General features: G+C 45.7%; 1 protein-coding gene and 1 pseudogene across 1 annotated transcript; one reads left to right on the forward strand and one right to left on the reverse strand.

Annotated features, from left to right (window-relative positions):
* The first annotated feature begins 292 nt into the window (after positions 1-292).
* Positions 293-743, forward strand: LOC136463578 (late embryogenis abundant protein 2-like). The gene is given in 4 exon segments (XM_066462568.1): positions 293-330; positions 425-536; positions 538-555; positions 557-743. Coding segments are annotated over 4 exon segments (258 nt in total). The 3' UTR covers positions 647-743.
* A 398-nt stretch (positions 744-1,141) lies between these two features.
* LOC136463580 (uncharacterized) lies at positions 1,142-5,145 on the reverse strand (annotated as a pseudogene).
* Positions 5,146-18,399: the final 13,254 nt, after the last annotated feature.

Consider the following 18,399-nt stretch of genomic DNA (forward strand, 5'->3'; position numbering starts at 1 on the left):
GGCGAGGCGGCACGCATGACGCGCCTTTTGATGCACCCGAGCTGGGCTGCTCCATCCGCCACGCGATCCAGCCCAGCTGTCGTCAGCTGCGCGGCGCACCGCAGTGGCGGCGGCTCAATACCCCGACCAAAAACCCTAGCGCCGTCCGCGCGCCCACCCTGTCCCCGCGCCCCCTCCTATATAAACTCAAACACGTCCCGCCCGGTACCTCGCCGGAGGCAGAGCAGAGCACGCCGTCGCGACTCCCTCGGCTCCCTCACTCACTCGCCTGTGATTCCGAGAGGACAGAGAAATGCCGCGCGCCGCCGTCACCAAGCTGCTCTCGCTCAGGTGGCCAGCATTCCTCCGACGTACCCTGTCTGTAGTTGCCTCTGTTTGCTAACGCCTGCTCTGTGCTCTGTTGTTTGCATTCCCTATGTCGCAGCCGGAGGAGGGGCTACGCGGCCGCAGCGGAGGTGCGCGCGCCGGCGGGGGCAATGGCGGCGAGAGCCCCGGGCGCCGGGGGTGCCGCTGACGGCGCGGCGTCGTCCAAGGAGGGGGTTCTGGATGAGGGACCCCCCAGACGGGGTGCTGGCCCCCCGAGGACCGCTTTGCCGACGTCGACGCGGCCGAGCTCCGCGCGCGCCTGCTCGCCAGGAAGGACTAGTGACTAGGGAGGGAGCGACGTGGCGTCGCATCTAATCTATTGATTGATGAACACCTTGGTTGGACGGAGAATTCAAACTGACTCGTATCATACATTCGCTAGGGGCTTGTTTAGATTACCCCAAAATTCCAAGTTTTTTCACTCTCTCTCCATCACATCAATTTTAGCCACTTGCATGGAGCATTAAATGTAGGTAAAAAAAAAAAACTAATTGCACAGTTTAGTTGGAAATCACGAGATGAATCTTTTGAACTTAGTTGGTCCACGATTGGACAATATTTACCAAATAAGACGAAAGTGCTACTATTCATCGGGTTGAAATTTTCTCAATCTAAACAAGGCCTAGGATTCGACGTAGCGAGTCCGAAAACTAAACCAGTTCAAATTACTCTGTTAGGAAAAAAAACTCTGCTTTTGCTACTCTCCGAGGTTCCAGTTTTCTCTTCCAGCGAAAAAGATGTTATTGGTCGCCTTCGTCAGTTCGTCTTCTTCTCCATATAAAAGAAGAAACGTGTGCTGTTTCAACTCAAAACCTGTGGGTGGCGATTAGTTGCGTTGCTTGCGCTCGAGAAGGATTCAATTTGGAGGAGAATTAATCATATACGTTCTTGCGATGGAACACATGTAGGGTCCAGGATTCATGGCTACAAGTTGCGAAAGGATCATGCAAAACAAGGCGCAAGCTGTTAGGACATGGGAATCTAAACTCGAGATGGCTTTGATGCCGGGGACTGCACTGCACCGATGAGCCGCCCAAGGGCTTCATCTCCCTTGGATTGGGCTTCCCAGGGGCTTCACCGCGCGCAGCATTTCCTTGGCGTCGCCCCCATTTTCCGCTGGACCGCCGCTGAGGACGCCCCCTTCTGATCCGAGATCGCCGACGCCAGCGCGATAGGCATGAGACACAGGCCCTTGCTCTGCAGGTACTGCATCGCCGTCGTCATGTTGCTCTCCATCAGCTTGCGCCACCTCGTGCTCGAACGCCGCGCCGTCCCGGGCCTCAGACGACGACAGGCTGCCTCCGCCTGACCGCTGCCTGCCTGAGCCTGACCTCGGGGACAGGAGAAGGCCACCGGAGCTCTGCATTGCCAGCCAGCAGCCCAGTCACAAGAAGCACAATGTAGTAGTGTCGCTGAGTTCATTCAGGCTCGCGTGATGTGATTTAATTTACCTCGGTCTGAGACTCTGTCAGGAGCGGGACGACGGCTTCTGTCGCGCCCAGCCTGCTCATGCTAAGAACCTTCAATCACAGGCAGGCAACATTGGTCAGTAGAAATTTACAGGATGTTAAGCCAGACGGCATGGAACAGAGGAATGGTGGTGACGGTGAGCGAACCTTCACTTGCAACTGGAGAAATTTGACGTATTCGATGATCTCCTCAAGCATGGATGCCCTGTCAGTCTGCACAGCACAAATGCAGGTTTCAGAAACTGATGATTTACTACAGTCGACTGTTATTTGACAAGAAATAGTCGAAGAGCATGCAATCGAGTACAGTACCCTGTTGGAGTTTGGAACGAGCTCCTGTAAATTCTTCATCCTGTCAGAGATCTTCTCCCTTCGGAGCTGCGAGATACATAACACAGTAAGTACTCCTACTCAGTTTCTGGATGGGTCCGTTAAAATTCAGAGTTTCAGACAAAGAAGAAAACGGCAATGACCAATGGTTGGTCATTCACCCACCCTCTCTGCAATGCTGTGCGGATCAGTTGCCTGGCCACGGCGAGCTCTGACGCGCGGCTTAGGAGCTCCATTCCCAGCAGCCCCATTGCCATTTGCCACCTCTGGTCGAGTCATGAACGGCGGCGCGTTCAGTCCTATTTTGCCACTGCTGACTTCGCTAGACTGTACATGTGGAGGAGCAGAGCAGGATCGATTCTCAAACAAACTTTGGCACCAAAAGTATACGTACTAAACAGCAATCAACAGAGACGAGAACGACATAAAACCTGTTCAGGATTATGCGTCGCTCCTGTTGCATTAAACGACGAGAGCTGCTGCCCAGAGACGAGCGACGAGAGGTTCAGGTGATGCAGACCGCTGAGTTCCTGCAGGATCGCCATCAGGTTAGGCGAACAAGCGCGTCATGGTGCACTCTCAGACTGTGCCAACATCGTCAGCTCACTGTGCAGCTTTATTTGATGCCTCTAGATGGTGGTACTATTGACCAATAAGTAGGAGTACACCATGCTTCTATTCTGTTATTACAGATGGAAGATGGGCGAGAAAAAAGACAAACAGAAGAAAGCAGGCATCTCATCCTGACCTTTTGACCGAGCTGCAGATCGCCAAAGTTTGTACTAGTGTTCAGTTGCTGTCCAAGACCCGGAGTGAAAGAGAGCATCTTTCCAGTGTTGAACTCGACATCATCCTGCAAGCATAATAAAACATGCGAAATCACGAGCATATTCATGCGAGAACATAATCAAGCGGAAAATTTCGAGGTCACTTACATGTATCTGCAGTGGTGCAGAGGGCACATTGCCTAGCTGTGGATACGTCTTCCCATCACGCAGGAGATCGTTGTTGCTAACTGCACTGAAACCGAAGCTCTGCGAGGTTTCTTCCCCAACCACCGACGAAATCTGCGGGAACGTGGAAGGCGGCCACGCGGGCTGCTCTCCCAGGAGGAACCGCGGCAGGCCGGACTGCTCGCTCCCGCTGCTGTCGTTGGAGCTGCACACCACAGGGGCGCTGTCGGCGAGCGATATCGCGCAGGGCGTGCTCAGAACCGAGTCCGCTTCAAAGTTGAGGCCCTGGGCCACGTCGTCCGGCAGGTGCGCGCTCAGGAACTGCTCGTGCAGCTCCACGGGCGACACGATCTCCTTCCCGCTGACGTTCAAGAGCGCTGTGGAGGAGCCGGTCTGGAGGTGAAACTGATCTGGTGCAGCAGCTGCAGCTCCCAGGTACGTCCCTGCAGCGTCGGCGAGGGAAGAAGCGCTGCCAGGCCAGGATGAGCCGATGAACATGGTGTCCTGTGGCCATGCCGGTTCCGGGACGAAGGGATCCACGAAACCATCCATCTTGCTTTCTTGTGGGATGCCTGAAAAAATTATGGTCGTGGAACAGAGTTTGAAGGTTCAGAAATTCAGATGGATCAGAGGTTTGAGATAACAGAGGGCCGGCCCTTGTCAGTGAGGAGAGGAAGGCAGAAGGGCAACCAAGCAGGTAGCAGCCACTTCATCAAGACCACCTCTACAACGGATAAAACAGGTCTGACTTTGTTTCAACTTCAACATGATGCAATAAGAGCAAGTATAATAGCAGGCTGTAAGCCGATTAAATGCTGAGGTGGAGGAGAGAGAGGAGAAGCGGGTTGTAAGCTTACAGCCGGCTTGGGCACAAAAACCAAGAAAGTCTATGAGAGAGACAAGTGAACCATATATTAACTGTAAAGAGCTAACTACTATATAAGTGAGCTGAGAGAAGGCTGCAAAAAACCTTACAGCCGGCAAGCCGACTGTATTATTAGCCTTGCTCTAAGAAAAGCACACAGATGTTCTACAGAACATGTGGCCTGATATGGTCAACCAGCACATCGGGACTAGAGAAAAGCTGAAAACGGCCGTTTTTCACTAGTTATTTTATCCGATTGACAACTGCATTTATAAATGGATGGTCTCCTTTGCCCTCCCTGAGAAGAATCTCTGAGATCCCCACTATTAATCTTTGTAATAACTCAAACCGTTTGCATTTGAACAAACTAGTGCATAAAGAAAATGACGGAATTCAGGAGTCGTTACAAGACAAGAAGCCAGACCTAGTGCCACTAGTTTCTTTTTTTTCCCTCAAGACTGCCCCCAAATTTCTCAATTTTTGTATATTCAGAGCCAAATATCGGATGGCTTCGAATATACTAGAAACTATCACTGGGAGTGGGAGAGCACGACTCTATCCCATCAAAGTGACACCTTATTTTTATGATGAAAAACATTGTAATTAAGATCGATCCGAGGTTCCGGCACTATTACGAAGAACAACAACCCAGTGATGACTGATGAAGCATTTTCACCCAAAGCACCGATCCTGCCCAAAAAACATCCACGCGAGAGGAAACGACGGAATCACACACGCTGGCTCAATCAGTGCAAAGAGAAACAGAGTCGAGAAAGCAGGGCACCACCCACACCCAGCTGCCGCGCGCGCACAAGCAAAACATCTCCGCATCGCCTCTCGAAGCAACTCGATCCACCGCACAGAATACACAGCACAATTCGGAAAGAAACCAGCGGCGGCGGCGGCGGCGGCAGTCGCCCAACCTGCTGAGCGCTGACGGAACTGATGGCCGGCCGGAGAGAAAGAAGAGAGGGCGAGATCAAAGAGCGGGGAGAGGAGGAGGAGGGAGCTCACCAGTTGACGGAGATGAGGGGTAACCGCTTCAGCTCCCGGTCCTCCGCTTTCGGCTGCTGGGGATCGGAAGAGGGGGAGGAGGTGCGGTTTGTTTCTTGTGCCTGCGTGTGTGTGTATCTTTGTGTGCGTCAGTAGTACGTGCCTTCACTTTGCGTGACAAGTGTGGGCAAGCTCAAGCGGGCGGCAGGTGGTGGTTATATACTCGCCGTCTCGCCCCCGCCCAGGATGTTCCCAGCTTGTTTTTTCTTTTCTTTTCTGAAATACAATACCTGATGATGGGGCCATGATGAGCTGCGCACTAACGGTTACTGCTCAATCACGTTTAGTTTCTAACAAATTTCGCTCATGCAAAGTAATGTTCATGGAGTATCTACCTTGTGTCCCGCTTGTTCTAGACCGACGATCACAAGTGCTTACGCGCCCGCGTAGAGCCCTAGACGGTGCTGACCAAAGCAAGACGAAGATTAGACTAAGTCAAGGTGTGGTCGCAGAGTAATTATCTCATTAGGTGTGTGTGTGGGATTAACCCTTTCTCTTATTTTTTTTCTTTTTTATTAGTTGCATCATTGGCTCTGTTCGGCTTACCCCATATTCGACTTGTTCGGCTTCTTTTTTCAGCCGGAACAGTGTTTTTCTCTCACAACAATTCAGCCGGAACAATGTTTTTCAGCCAGTTTCAGCCAAGTTTCAGATCAGCGAACGAGGCCATTAGCTAAGCTTCATGTCTAAGGCCTCCTCGTGTTTTAGTTGGGTCCACTTCTGTTGCCTCCATCTCCCTTTGATCATTCTACTTTGCAGTTCCAGCTCTTAATGCAACCAAAACTGTTGTTCTTCGTCCCACTTCGAGCTAGTTTGGAAGCTCAAATCCTCCGGGTGGGCAATCTATGGAGATGTTATTTGAATAAGACATTTAGTTCTTCATGGGAGGTTTTCCTCTCTGGGTTTGGCTCCCCTTTGCTCCCATTCCCAACTCTCTTTTTCTAGTCTCAGCAGCCCATGTTCACCCCTGGCAGCTCAAAAGCATAATAAATACTAACCTCACTCGACCATTGCTACTTTCATTTGTCAGTCCTTTGGATTCTTCTAAGATTTTACACCTTAAGGACAACAGATGTGTCCGTATCCTCCATACAAAATGGAGGAAGGCTGACAAGTGGCTTTCCGTGATTCCGTCTATACATTTTCTCTAGTTGTATCAAAAGAAGCACTATCCATTATCCATTGGGGGGGGGGGGGGGGGGGGGGGGGGGGGGGGGTGGGGGTGGAGAGGATGACACACCAATAAAATCTGCAAAAATTATGTACATGTTTTTAAAAAATATAATTCTATACAACCTTTTCATGGGAGGTATAAAAATGGTTACCTAATTATGCTTTTTATTAAACACTAAATGCAATAATGGCCTGTTTTAACGATTTTGCAGGAGTATAATTTCATGGGAGGCCCTATTTGGTTCTAAGCTCCTAAAATTTTTAGGAGCTTTTATGAGGCTACCAAAACCTCTTAAAAGAGTGTTTGGTTTCATCTTCTAAAACTGACTAAAAGCAATAAACGCACTAGCAAATAGACCATGCAGCCCTCCTCTTTAGGGGCTTTTAGTGGGCAGGGCAATAAAGGAGGGGTAGTGGGGTTCAGGATGGACTTTAGGAGCTTTTAGGATGGGGTGGAGCTCGTAAAGTTTTTAGCCCCTCCTAAAGTTTTTAGAAGCTTTTAGAAGGAGGTGTTTGGTTTTTTAGACAAATTCTATCTAGATTTTAGCTCCTAAAACTTTTAGAGGGGTAACCCAGGGCCTTAATATAAGGTCTGAAATAACGATATTTCCGTGTGGGTTTTTGTTTGGTACAAATGCTCCTTTTCCGGCCAATGGGTAAGGCACACGTCCCTTTTCCAAGAGGCTTTTACGAGACTTTTCCTGGAGCACCGCTGTCGCTAAAAGAAGATAAGATTCTATAAACGGACGATTTGATACGCTGGTGATTCTCTCACATCGAGACAAGAAAAAAAAAAGAGTACAGAAGCATAGAGGACACTAGGACAGGAAGAGAAAGGGAGGTAGGAGTACCGTGTACTCTCACAGTCACAGGGGCGGAAAGGCATGCAGTGACAGCAATCAGCGCCCCAGTAACAGTGTCTGCCTGGAATCAGATTCCTTGGCGAACGTTCACTAGGAATGAGTCGAACGAACGAAAATCATTCCCGACTGCTTCCTTTTATGGATGATCTCATTTACGTCTCTCTCTTTTCGTGCGCTCTAGCACACGCGCAGCTTCCCTTTCCTGCTGCTGCTGATGATGTCACCTTACAAAACAGAAAACGTTTATTTTAAAATACCACAACTTCTGAACGGTGTATTAGTTTTTAATTCCGTCTGCACCGGTGTGTTCTACGCCACGAGACGAACAAAAATAGACTCCACTTATATATGTTTTGAAGAAAAAAAAATAGTAATAATTTATGTGTACTGACTTATAGCCTATAGCTTATACGAAAAACTTAGAAACTCAAAAGTTATGAAACACAACTTATTTACAAAAAGTTATTAAACACGAAAGAACGAATTAACTAATAACTTTGTGACAAACTTGCTAACACAAAAGCTACTGACACACAAAAGAACAAATTAACTTATAACTTACACTAAAATTTAGAAACAAAAAAATTATGAAACACAACTTATGTACAAAGGTTATGTGTGCAAAAGTTACCAAACATAACTTGTATACAAAAGTTATCAAACACAACTTATGTACATATGTTATTCGATATAAATTTTGTGCATAAGTTATTCAATACAATTTGTGTGCAAAAGTTGTAAAGCATCTCCAATAATATCTAAAATACTCTCCCAATCCACGATTTTTAGCAGGATAGAAAAAAAACCCATCTCCTAATCTTTAGCACTTGGGAAAAAAACCCTCCGTTGCGCGTAAAGATGCGCGGACTGAAAGTCGTGCGTATCCCCTCCGGCCGATCTAAACGCGTGTATAGTGTGGTCAATCTAAAGGTGAAAGAGTGGAGAAAAAAATAAAAAGTAGTAAAGGGTTCCTGATGCAAATGTATAAGAGACAAATAATTTATAAAAGTGGTTAGGATAATTTAGAAATAGTATAAGATTCTTGATATAAAATTGTATTCTTATTTTAGGAGTGAATTATTAGAAACTGTTAGAGATGGTCTTCAGCTTGTTCGTTTGGCTGTGGCTTGTCGTAAACGATCGTAAATTTCCAGCCGGAACAGTATTTTTCTCTCACACAAACCAGCCAACAGTACTTCTTCACGAACCAGCAACGATACGAACCAGCCAACCGAACAGGCTGCTTATTTATTCCTCCTAATGTCTTTATAGGAGTTGGAAAATAACATATTTTTGGGAAGAAAAAATTGGATACTCTTGAGATGCTTATAAGTTAATATCCATAAATTGTTATTATGAAAAATAAATCACAACATATGCAAGTGGGGTCTAGTTTTATTCGCTTCGTCGCGTAGAACACACCAATACAGATAGAATTGAAAATGGATACTTCGTTTAGAAGTTATAGCATTTTAAAATAAATGGCCTGGTATTTTTTAGGCAGTGACGTCAGCCATGGAAAAGCGAGTGGGGAGGGGAGCTGCTGTCTGATCGTTCGCCGGTTCTAAATCGAATGAACGCCCGCTCAAATGTATTAATTAGGCGAAGTTCCTGTCCAGGAGCAATGGAATTAGCCGAAAGCTGCTCTCTCTTTTTTTTTTCTCTCGCCTAGGAAGGCCGTAGATTCGAGCTAGATTAAGGATGCGATAATAAGCAATAAACTAATAGAGGGAATAAGTTATATAGCGCTATCAGCAGTAATTTAATTTTAATTAGGTTTAAAAAGGGGCTTTGCAGCGGGAGCGTGATGCAGGGATGGATAGCTGCAGGAGTCCTGATCCCGAAAATGATCTTATTCCGTGTGGCCAGAGCAGTCTCTTCTCGGGATCGACGAAGAAGAATATGAGTGGATCCATTGCAACGGTTCGGGCGAGTCGTTGTCGCCGGTGGTGGGCTTTGCATGGCCGCACAGCACGCGCGGTGCGAAAGAAAAACAAAAACAAAAGGCGTGACACGATGGTCCCAACTGCCCCCAGCTAGCTAGCAACCGTTGGTACGTTTGCCCCGGTCAATGACGGGCCTTCGAATTCGGACCGCGCCCAACGGCCGGTTTATGCGGAGCGAACTCCGATCCCTGTTGCGTTTTTATGCATGTGGACCGTAGCCCCGACGGTTTCATACTTTCATCCACGCATCGCGCGTCCCTGACGCGACGTTCTCGATCCATCGGATACGGGATCCTAGGCTGGGCCTGGATCGATCGCGCGCTAGGCTTTGTTAGTTTTTTCCGCCTAAACTTTAGTCATATCGGATGTTCCACAGATTAAAACTAATTTATGAGATAAATTTTTTAAATCTAATTAGAGATTTCATAATGTTGTGCTACAGTAAATATATTCTAATAATGAATTAACTAAACTTAATAAATTTATTTCGTGGATTACTGATGACTTGTGTAATTTATTTTATTATTACTATCAAATACTCAACGTGACATCGCATATAGCCTCACACCCCGTCACTGCGGGCGCGCTAGGCTTTTTATTATTACTAAACTTTAGCATACATGACACGACACGACGCGAGCGCGGGGATCGAACATGTGTGCGGTGCGGGCACACGCCACACGGGGACCTCACTAGCTGCACACCTTTTCTCCCCTTCCGCGGCTCCGGCTCGACGCGACGCGTGATCGAGGCCAAGGCTTTGCCTAGCGAGGATGTGGAGATCGGAGAGAAAGGTAGCTTTGGCGGACGCCGGAACCAAAAGGCATCGGTTACGGGCGTGGAAACTATAGCTTGCTATTATATAGGCACACGGTGCGTCCTGGCCTGCACTCGATAAACAATTTCATATAATACACAAATATATCGTCCATCAAAATAATGAGGCTAAAGCCCAAAAGGACTGTACACCTAACCCTCCAATGTGTTGATACACACCTGGCGGTTGTTGTTGTACGTCACAGGATTTCAATCCTTGCAGCTTTTGACTGCCGCTTCCTTGTCCGTTCTACTCGTAAATAGGAGTATTTTTTTCTTTTAATTTATTTAGGTCAGTCTCAATGGGAGTTTCACAGGGATGTCATGCACATTTAATGTGGTGACACATCAGCAGTAAAGGAATTTTTGCATGAAATGGGGAGGAGAGAGAAGGAGAAAGTTTCATCTCGGTGAAACGGGGTCGCACTGTTTCCAAAGTCTTGGTATTCGCGTGAAACCAGCGTTGAGGAAGATCGTTTCATCATCCCTGATCCCGTGCGCGCGAGGAGCCGGCCACCATCGTCCCCATCCTCTCGCGTTGCCGAGGATTCTTCCCTCCTTGTACCATCCAGCTCCCACCCCGTCCGCGCGCGCAAACCCACCCTGTCCGCCGTCCGCATCCGCCGTCCGCCGTCCGCCATCCCTAGGGTTTAGCGCCAGCGAGCCGCCATGGATCCGCCGCCGGCAAAGCGAGCCGCCACGGATCCGCCACCGGCAAAGGAATCTGGGCGACGCCTTCCCGGTAGAGGAGGGAACGCTCGCCAACATCGGCTCGGCATGAAGAAGGTCGCCGTGCCTGCGCCACCACTGGTTCCGCCGCCGGCGCCGCCGATTTCGTCCCCAGCTGCGCCGACTGCAACGCCAACCGCGACGACCCCCACCCCTGCTGCGTCGACTGTCGGCCCTGCTGTGCCTAGCTCCTCCTCTACTGCGCCAACATCCATTGTGCCGCCATGGACACCGCAAGGAGCAGGATGGGGCGCCATTCCCCCAAATTTGGCATCTGCAAACCAACAATGCCCAAATTCATGGTAACCATTTGATTTCAATCTGTGCAACTAGTTCATTCTTTCTGAATTCTGTACCAATCTTTCTTTATTTATCTGTGCAACTAGTTCATTCTTTCCATCTGCAAACCAACATTTGGGGTGATCAGAAAGTGCCGACGCATGCATTGACTGCATGCATTGGCAATGGGAAAGATGCCCAAATGCATGGAAGGGTCAGTTCACTTAGGGTGATCAGAAAGTGCCGACGCTGATACTTGAGGCTATGGCATCACATGATCTTTGGATTTGGCATGCGTTCTTTGGAGTAGCAGGTTCTAACAATGATATTAATGTTTTGAACCAGTCCACTATCTTTATCAATGAGCTAAAAGGACAAGCTCCTAGAGTCCAGTACATGGTACATGAGAATCAACACAACATTGGGTATTTTCTTGCTGATGGAATATACCCTGAATGGGCAGTGTTTGTTAAGTCAATATGACTCCCTATCACTGACAAGGAGAAGTTGTATGCACAGGAATAAGAAGGGGCAAGAAAGGATATCGAGAGAGCCTTTGGTGTATTGCAGCAGCGATTTTGCATCTTAAAACGACCAGCTCGTCTATATGACCGAGCTGTCCTCCGTGATGTCGTGCTAGCCTGCATCATACTTCACAATATGATAGTTGAAGATGAGAAGGAACAAGACATTATTGAAGAAAATCTAGATCTAAATGTGCCTCCTAGTTCATCAACGGTTCAAGAACCGAAATTCTCTCCAGATCAGAATGTTCCGTTAGAGAGAGCTTTAGAAAAAGACACTTCTATTCGAGATAAATCGGCTCATCGCTGACTTAAGAATGATTTGGTTGAACATATTTGGAATAAGTTTGGTGGACGTGCACATATATCTGGTACTTGTGACTATCTTATGCATTAAGAATTGTAATCTATTGTAGTTAGTTATAAAGCTTAAGAATTTAACTACTTCATCTGTGATCTGATCCTGCACTGTTTTTTTGTGAAGCCTGAGAGCTCATGCTGAACATTTTTTTTCTTTCTGCAGGCTGAAACCAAGGCTGAAGGCAAATCTGAAACCAAGGCTAAAGGCAATCTGATCCTGCAGTACTAAACGTATGGGGTGCAGAGAAGAACCAGTGAGAGGCCGTGTGCAAGGCTGATGGCTATCTGAACTTTTTTATCTATATATCTTAGTTTACTATCTAAGTTCCAGTCGTATGCTCTAGTTATCTTTGAAAGGTTGAATGTTGTTGTTCCGTTTGTCTGGCCGTGTGCAAGGCTGAAGGCTATATCTATATTAGTTTATCTGAAGAATGGTATGTTATCTGAACAATGGTGCTCCGTTTATCTGAGGCTGTTCCATTTATTTGAACAATGGTAATGTTATCTCTGTGTGTCTGTGTGTGTCAATGGCTACACAGTTAATCGGTGCATATGATCCTTCATTCAACAACAATTAAATGCTTTGCTTAATTTTGGAATTGGTGCAATGAAATCGTTGCACTGTGAAGGCTAGTTTCATTCATTGTTTCATCCCACTAAAGCTGATGTGGCTTTTTGGAAACCGTGTAGTGAAACTAAGCATTGAGACTGGCCTTACACGAAATTCCACAGGAGCCATGCTAGCTAGCCATAGTAGAATAGAAATTACAAAACTAAATAAAAACAAAGGGAGTTGTAGTTCCTACTTCCTAGCTAGTTTGTGAGGCAACCCAATACCATACTATGTAAAAAAAAGTACATCACTCACGTGCGTTTAGGCACATTACAGACGCGTCTCAACACGTGCGTTTTTAATAAGGCTTATTACAGACACGTAACAAGCACGTCTGTAATAAGCACATACTGCAGACGTATGTTACCAATATGCAACTGTGACAAAACAAACACGCATCTATGATAAGCCCTTAACAGAGACTGGTGAGTATCTACACGTGTCTACAGTAAGCTCTTACTAGAGACGCGCGTCGACAAGATTAAGACGCGTCTGTGGAAGAACCATATCTCAGACGCGTGTCTATTATACACGTCTGTAGTAAGAATCCTACTACGGATGACATTTGTAAACAGTCTGTGTGAAGAAACGTAGTGCCGACGCGTGTGCAATACACACGTTTGTAGTAAGAATCCTACTACAAACGATGTTTGTAAACATGTATGTGTGAAGAAACATATTGCCGACACATATACAATACACGCGTCTGTAGTAAGGATACTACTACAAACGATGTTTGTAAACGCGTCTGTAGTAAGTAGCATATTACAGACTCGTATTCTCTGCACGCGTCTGTAATATTTTCCTTACCATAGACGAGTCTAGCCTAGACCCGTCTGTAGCCCACAACATAGCCCAAACAGTACAGATATACATAGATCATAGATATATATAGACAAATCTCACAGAAAATAACATATACACACACACAAGATCATAACTATTCATCTCAAATCTTAATTTGTTCACAGTACACATATATCACACGCAGTTCATAGATCGATTGTTCATTGCTAGGTTATTCTCACATGTATATATCTCACAGGCTCCAAACACAGGTCACAAATCAAATGAATATATATACCAGGCACTTCATCATGGTTTTGTATGTGAACAATGAAACTCGCCTGTTTTGTCAAGGATCTATGACACAATAAACGAGGCGAGCTTCTCTCTAATGTCCGCAAAGTTGATTGGAGTGGATTGCACTTTAAAATCCTAAGACAAAGAAAGGTAGTCATAAGATAAAGCTGCACATGTGTATAGCCATCATCCATAAAATAAAGTTGCACAACAAGAGATGAATATATATATATATATATATATATATATATATATATATATATATATATATATATATATATATATATATATATATATATATATATATATATATATATATATATATATATATATATGACAACAGCAATACAAAAAATTACAAGTAAATATATATAAGCCAGCCATAGTCTACAAAAGGGTCACAACAGCAGATCACAACAGCAGCTTCATCTTGTTTCATATTACAGTAGCAGTTTCAAAAATTGATAGTAGCAGTGTTTACACCAAAATTTGGAAGAAGAACTGCTGGGATTTGAAAGCTCCCAAGATCATGTCATTAAGGAATCGATTGCATGAATGTCAGTATCAGCTGATTCGAATGCAGCACTAGGATCAGCTTTCGTCAGATAGCGCCAGCAGATAACGACAAAAGCTACGATCGGCGCTGGGAAAATCATGTTGGACTCTACAAAAAGAGAAAGATTAGGATCCAAGTTATCTTAAATTAGGAATGTTTTCTCTTAGGCCAAAAATTGTGATAAGACGTGCTTAAGTAGCATTCATGCGTAGGTTTCTGGTATAACTATTAGACCTCGGCTATTGTAAAAACACAATCAATCAAATATAAGTTACTTACTTTTTTTGGCTCCGGCCACCCCTTAGGAGTAGGGGTAGAGTAGATCTCGGCTAGTTCTTTAGCGAGCAGGGCTGCATCGGTCCGGCCGACCTCTGGTTTGTCTATAAGTACCATCATGGTTTATACTTCTGTTTGTACGGCTGCATTGATCCGGTCGACCTCTACTATGACTCTGGTATAAGCTAGTTATCAATTTTTATTTAGTTCAAGTACGGCTGCATCGATCCGGTCGACCTCCACTGCTCGAACTAGATTAAGGTCAAGTTATCGGCTCTATCTAAGGGTGGCATCCTTTGGATAGATTCATTAAGTTACTGATATTGCTTATTGCCTTCATTATTTATTTAATTACAGCAATATCACTTCGTATGATTGAGATTGATCTAGATCGGCCTTATATCCTGTTTAACCCATCGTTTGTTAATCTAAACTGATCTAATCTGCGTCTTAAACGATGAGTTATGTTTTATCGGCTATTTTACGTCAATCTTGATTGCACATAGTGTGCGGTTAAGGCATGTCTAGTCTTGAATAGATCTATTGGCTAATGAAACCGTTCTATGGCTTGTTATCACGACCTATGTGATTCTGCCTCACACCCCACTACTAGCACCATAGAGTGGGGATAGTTATTTGGTAGATCTGTTCCTGATAGGGCATGATCTTAACTGTGCGCTATGCCTGAATCGGCTATTTTAGCCGATATGAAGTGCTTTCACATATGCAGTTCACATTATGAGACCGTTGAAGTAAAGTTAGGTTGTAAGATATGTTAGCCCCATGATCTTATTATTGTATTACGACCTGCATGATTCTGTCTCATGCCCCATTGATATTAGTAATAAGTTAGGGTCATCGAATTTATCGCTGTTTCTATGGCCTGCATGATTCTGCCTCATGCTTCACTGGTAATAACGATAGATGAAATCTAATATGTTCATTAGATTTATCTTTATTAAATGGTTAAATGATGATGAGCTGCTTCTTGTATATAAAAAGGGATTCGGTTATTTGTAGACATTGGCTTAGCATAAACTGATTATTGATGACATCCTATTGCCATTGATTAATATTTGTCTAAATAATAAGATTCATCCTGAACGATAACCGATTTTCCTTCCATAACTCTGTAAGCTTTAATTGATTTATTCTTATGAGTATGCTGGAATCGGCTATTTAGTCAATCACCTTCCATATCGGTTCTCAGAGCCACACATTCAGGACTGTCTGGCAACACCAGCATGTTCCTTACTAATTAGCTTTCTCTCTTTGTCAATTGCATGGTCAAATTGACTGGCACGTCTCGGGGGGAGTACGCAGGATCGATAATCCCTGCGTTGAAGCTAGGCGGATCTTCAGCTCCATCGAGCAGACCCTTCTGGCTTGCTCGTGTGCCCCGGCATAGAACAAAATTTTATGTCGACACACGTTCTGGCACACCCGGTGGGAGGCCCACGTCGACTGCCGACGTGGAGGCTGACCTGGGAACCACTCATGATGAGCCAGAACCTCAGGACAACCATCTGGTAGACGACCCCACATCCACAACTGGAGTTGGTACACGCATCCACCAAGTGACGCTGAAGACAAAGTCCAACGACACGCCTCACAAAGCTGTCAGTAAAGAAAACCCAACATTGTAGAGCCCCAGCTGTACTAACCCACCTAGTCCTAGTCATTGAGGCAGTGGACTCACATCCATGACGCAGTGTCACCCGTGGTGTTGGGGAAGAGAACACAGGCAAACATGTGTAGGATCCACGCCCTATAGTAGTACCCAACTGTCTCCTCATCTGCCTCCTCAGGGTACTATGCGAACTCTTACCGGAGCCAGGAGATTAGAACTCTAGAAGTGCGAGCCCCTTGCTCACCAACCTCACGCCCAAGGAAGGCCTCTATTCGTGCTCTCCAACTTTCTGACCTGCACTGCCTAGTCATTGCATTGCCGTGAATCCTTAGACCTAGCATCTTTTAATAGTCCTAGAGCGTGACTGTCATCTCTCTGAAAGGCAAGTGAAAGTTATAAGTCTCCGACCGCCACCTACATTTTAGACAAAGCAAGATTACATGTCAAAAAGGCAAGCTCATGAACAAATGGCCATGAATGAAGGCAATGATTGAAGATAATACCTGTCAACCAACACAGTTATGGCCGTTGAGTTGAACTTGGGCAACCCACGGTGAACCTGAAAAGAGATGACATCTAGGCCAACTCTTTGCAGGAAAGGAGTGTACCTGTTGTCGTACTGCATGTCCAATAACCATCCTTCTAGTCCCCATATATCATCTTCCACGCTCGCTGCTTAGCCCTCCAAGCTTTACCATAAGTTATCACATAACCTCCATACAACACCTTAATGGTCCTAATAATTGTCCTAACCTTCATGTTGGGTTCTCCCTACAATATTCCCATCAACCGCTTGGCAATGAGGGTAGATGTCAACTACCGATGCTTTAGTGTCAGCACATGGTCAGCACAATTGTGTGGCCCGACAACTTTTGTGATCTTCTACTTTCTGGTGACCTTTTGCTTTCTTGCACAAACCCTCTATGGACAGCGTTCCTTCTCACACACAACTGTGTAATGATGCTTCACATATGAATGCAAGACCTTGTAAGGTCTCTTTCGTATCACTGCAAACACCTGCAACCACCTCTTCAATGCAGGGAGGTCCTTGAATACACTACCCTTCTCAATTACCATGTTAGGGCCGGCCTCATGAACTTCTAGGAGCTCATCATCATGTCCTTCTGCACACACCTGATCGAAATGAGCAAGATCGCTGAACTCGTGAACTCTTGGATCACGGTGGCCGGGAAAGATATGCCTCTGCATCTCAACATCACTCTCTATCAGCGCTCCAATAGGGCGATCACCATCAGAATCAAGAACCCTTGCCATCTCATATGGCTTTGAATCATTCATAATTTCAACACTATTGGAGCCACGAAATCCATCTCCACAGTGCACTTGCATAGAAACAGGGGGCACATCCATATTGTTAGGAATGTCTCCTGCAACATAAGTAGCAAAATGAGGAAAGAATAAAAAAATGGATGTAAGGAAGGCGGTAAGCTCCTAATAACCATGCGGATAAGACACTTACACGGATGATTCTATGTCAAAGGAATCTCATGAGAAGGATCTACCACAATATCACAAATCTGACAAGCATCTCCAACTAGCTCATTGGGGGTAGATTGAGCATTGAGAACCATAGGTGCAACCTCCACATCCATATCAGGTTCCGGGACAGGAGGGTCGAAGTGTGCCTACTGACCCATTGGTGGGGAAAACCCATGAGGGATGGGATCAACTAACACCCGATGCACAACCACGTCCAAACTTTGGAACTGACACTTTATAGCCGATCTCATATAGTTCCAAACTTTGGAACTAGCACTTTATAGCCGATCACACCCTAAGTATATAAATACAATCTATTAACTACATAGCTAAATCCTACCTAAATAACTATGTCACTAGCTATCTAACTATATTTATCTAACTATATTTATCTCACTAACTAAATCAACTAGCTATCTAATAACTATATCTATGTACCTATGTCACTAGCTATCTAACTATATTTATCTAACTATATCTATCTCACTAACTAAATCAACTACCTACATCATCAAATTTACTAGAAACTACCAAATAATCAAAGTAGCACTACAATTTAAGCTAACTAAGTACCTACATTGCATATTCAAAAATTATACCTGTCCAAGTCAATGCAACGAACAGAGCACGCGACATTGGAGGCGAACAGAGCTCTGGCGGTTGTTGCGGCCTTGTAGCAGGATACCAGCCCCTCCCCTACGGGCGAGGAGGGGCAGGCTCGCGGACGCTGGAGCAGGGGTCATGGTCGTGGCTGGTCGGAGCAGGCCGGGGATGCGACGCGGACGCCAAGACCAGAGCAGGACGGGGACACGGAGGATGGGATCGACGGCGAGGTCACACCGCGCTAGGAGCAGGGGCCGTGTCAGGGCCAAGGTTGCCGTAGGGAGCGCCTATGTGCGTGGTGGACGCGGTGAGCTGGCACGGCGGGGGTCGGCTGAAAGCTCTAGTTTGGTTTTGGTGAATTGATGAAACCCTAAGTGCTAACCTAGTTTATCAAGTGATCATGAGATAGGTA

This window comes from Miscanthus floridulus, chromosome 7, assembly GCF_019320115.1.
Source record: "Miscanthus floridulus cultivar M001 chromosome 7, ASM1932011v1, whole genome shotgun sequence".
NCBI lineage: Eukaryota > Viridiplantae > Streptophyta > Magnoliopsida > Poales > Poaceae > Miscanthus > Miscanthus floridulus.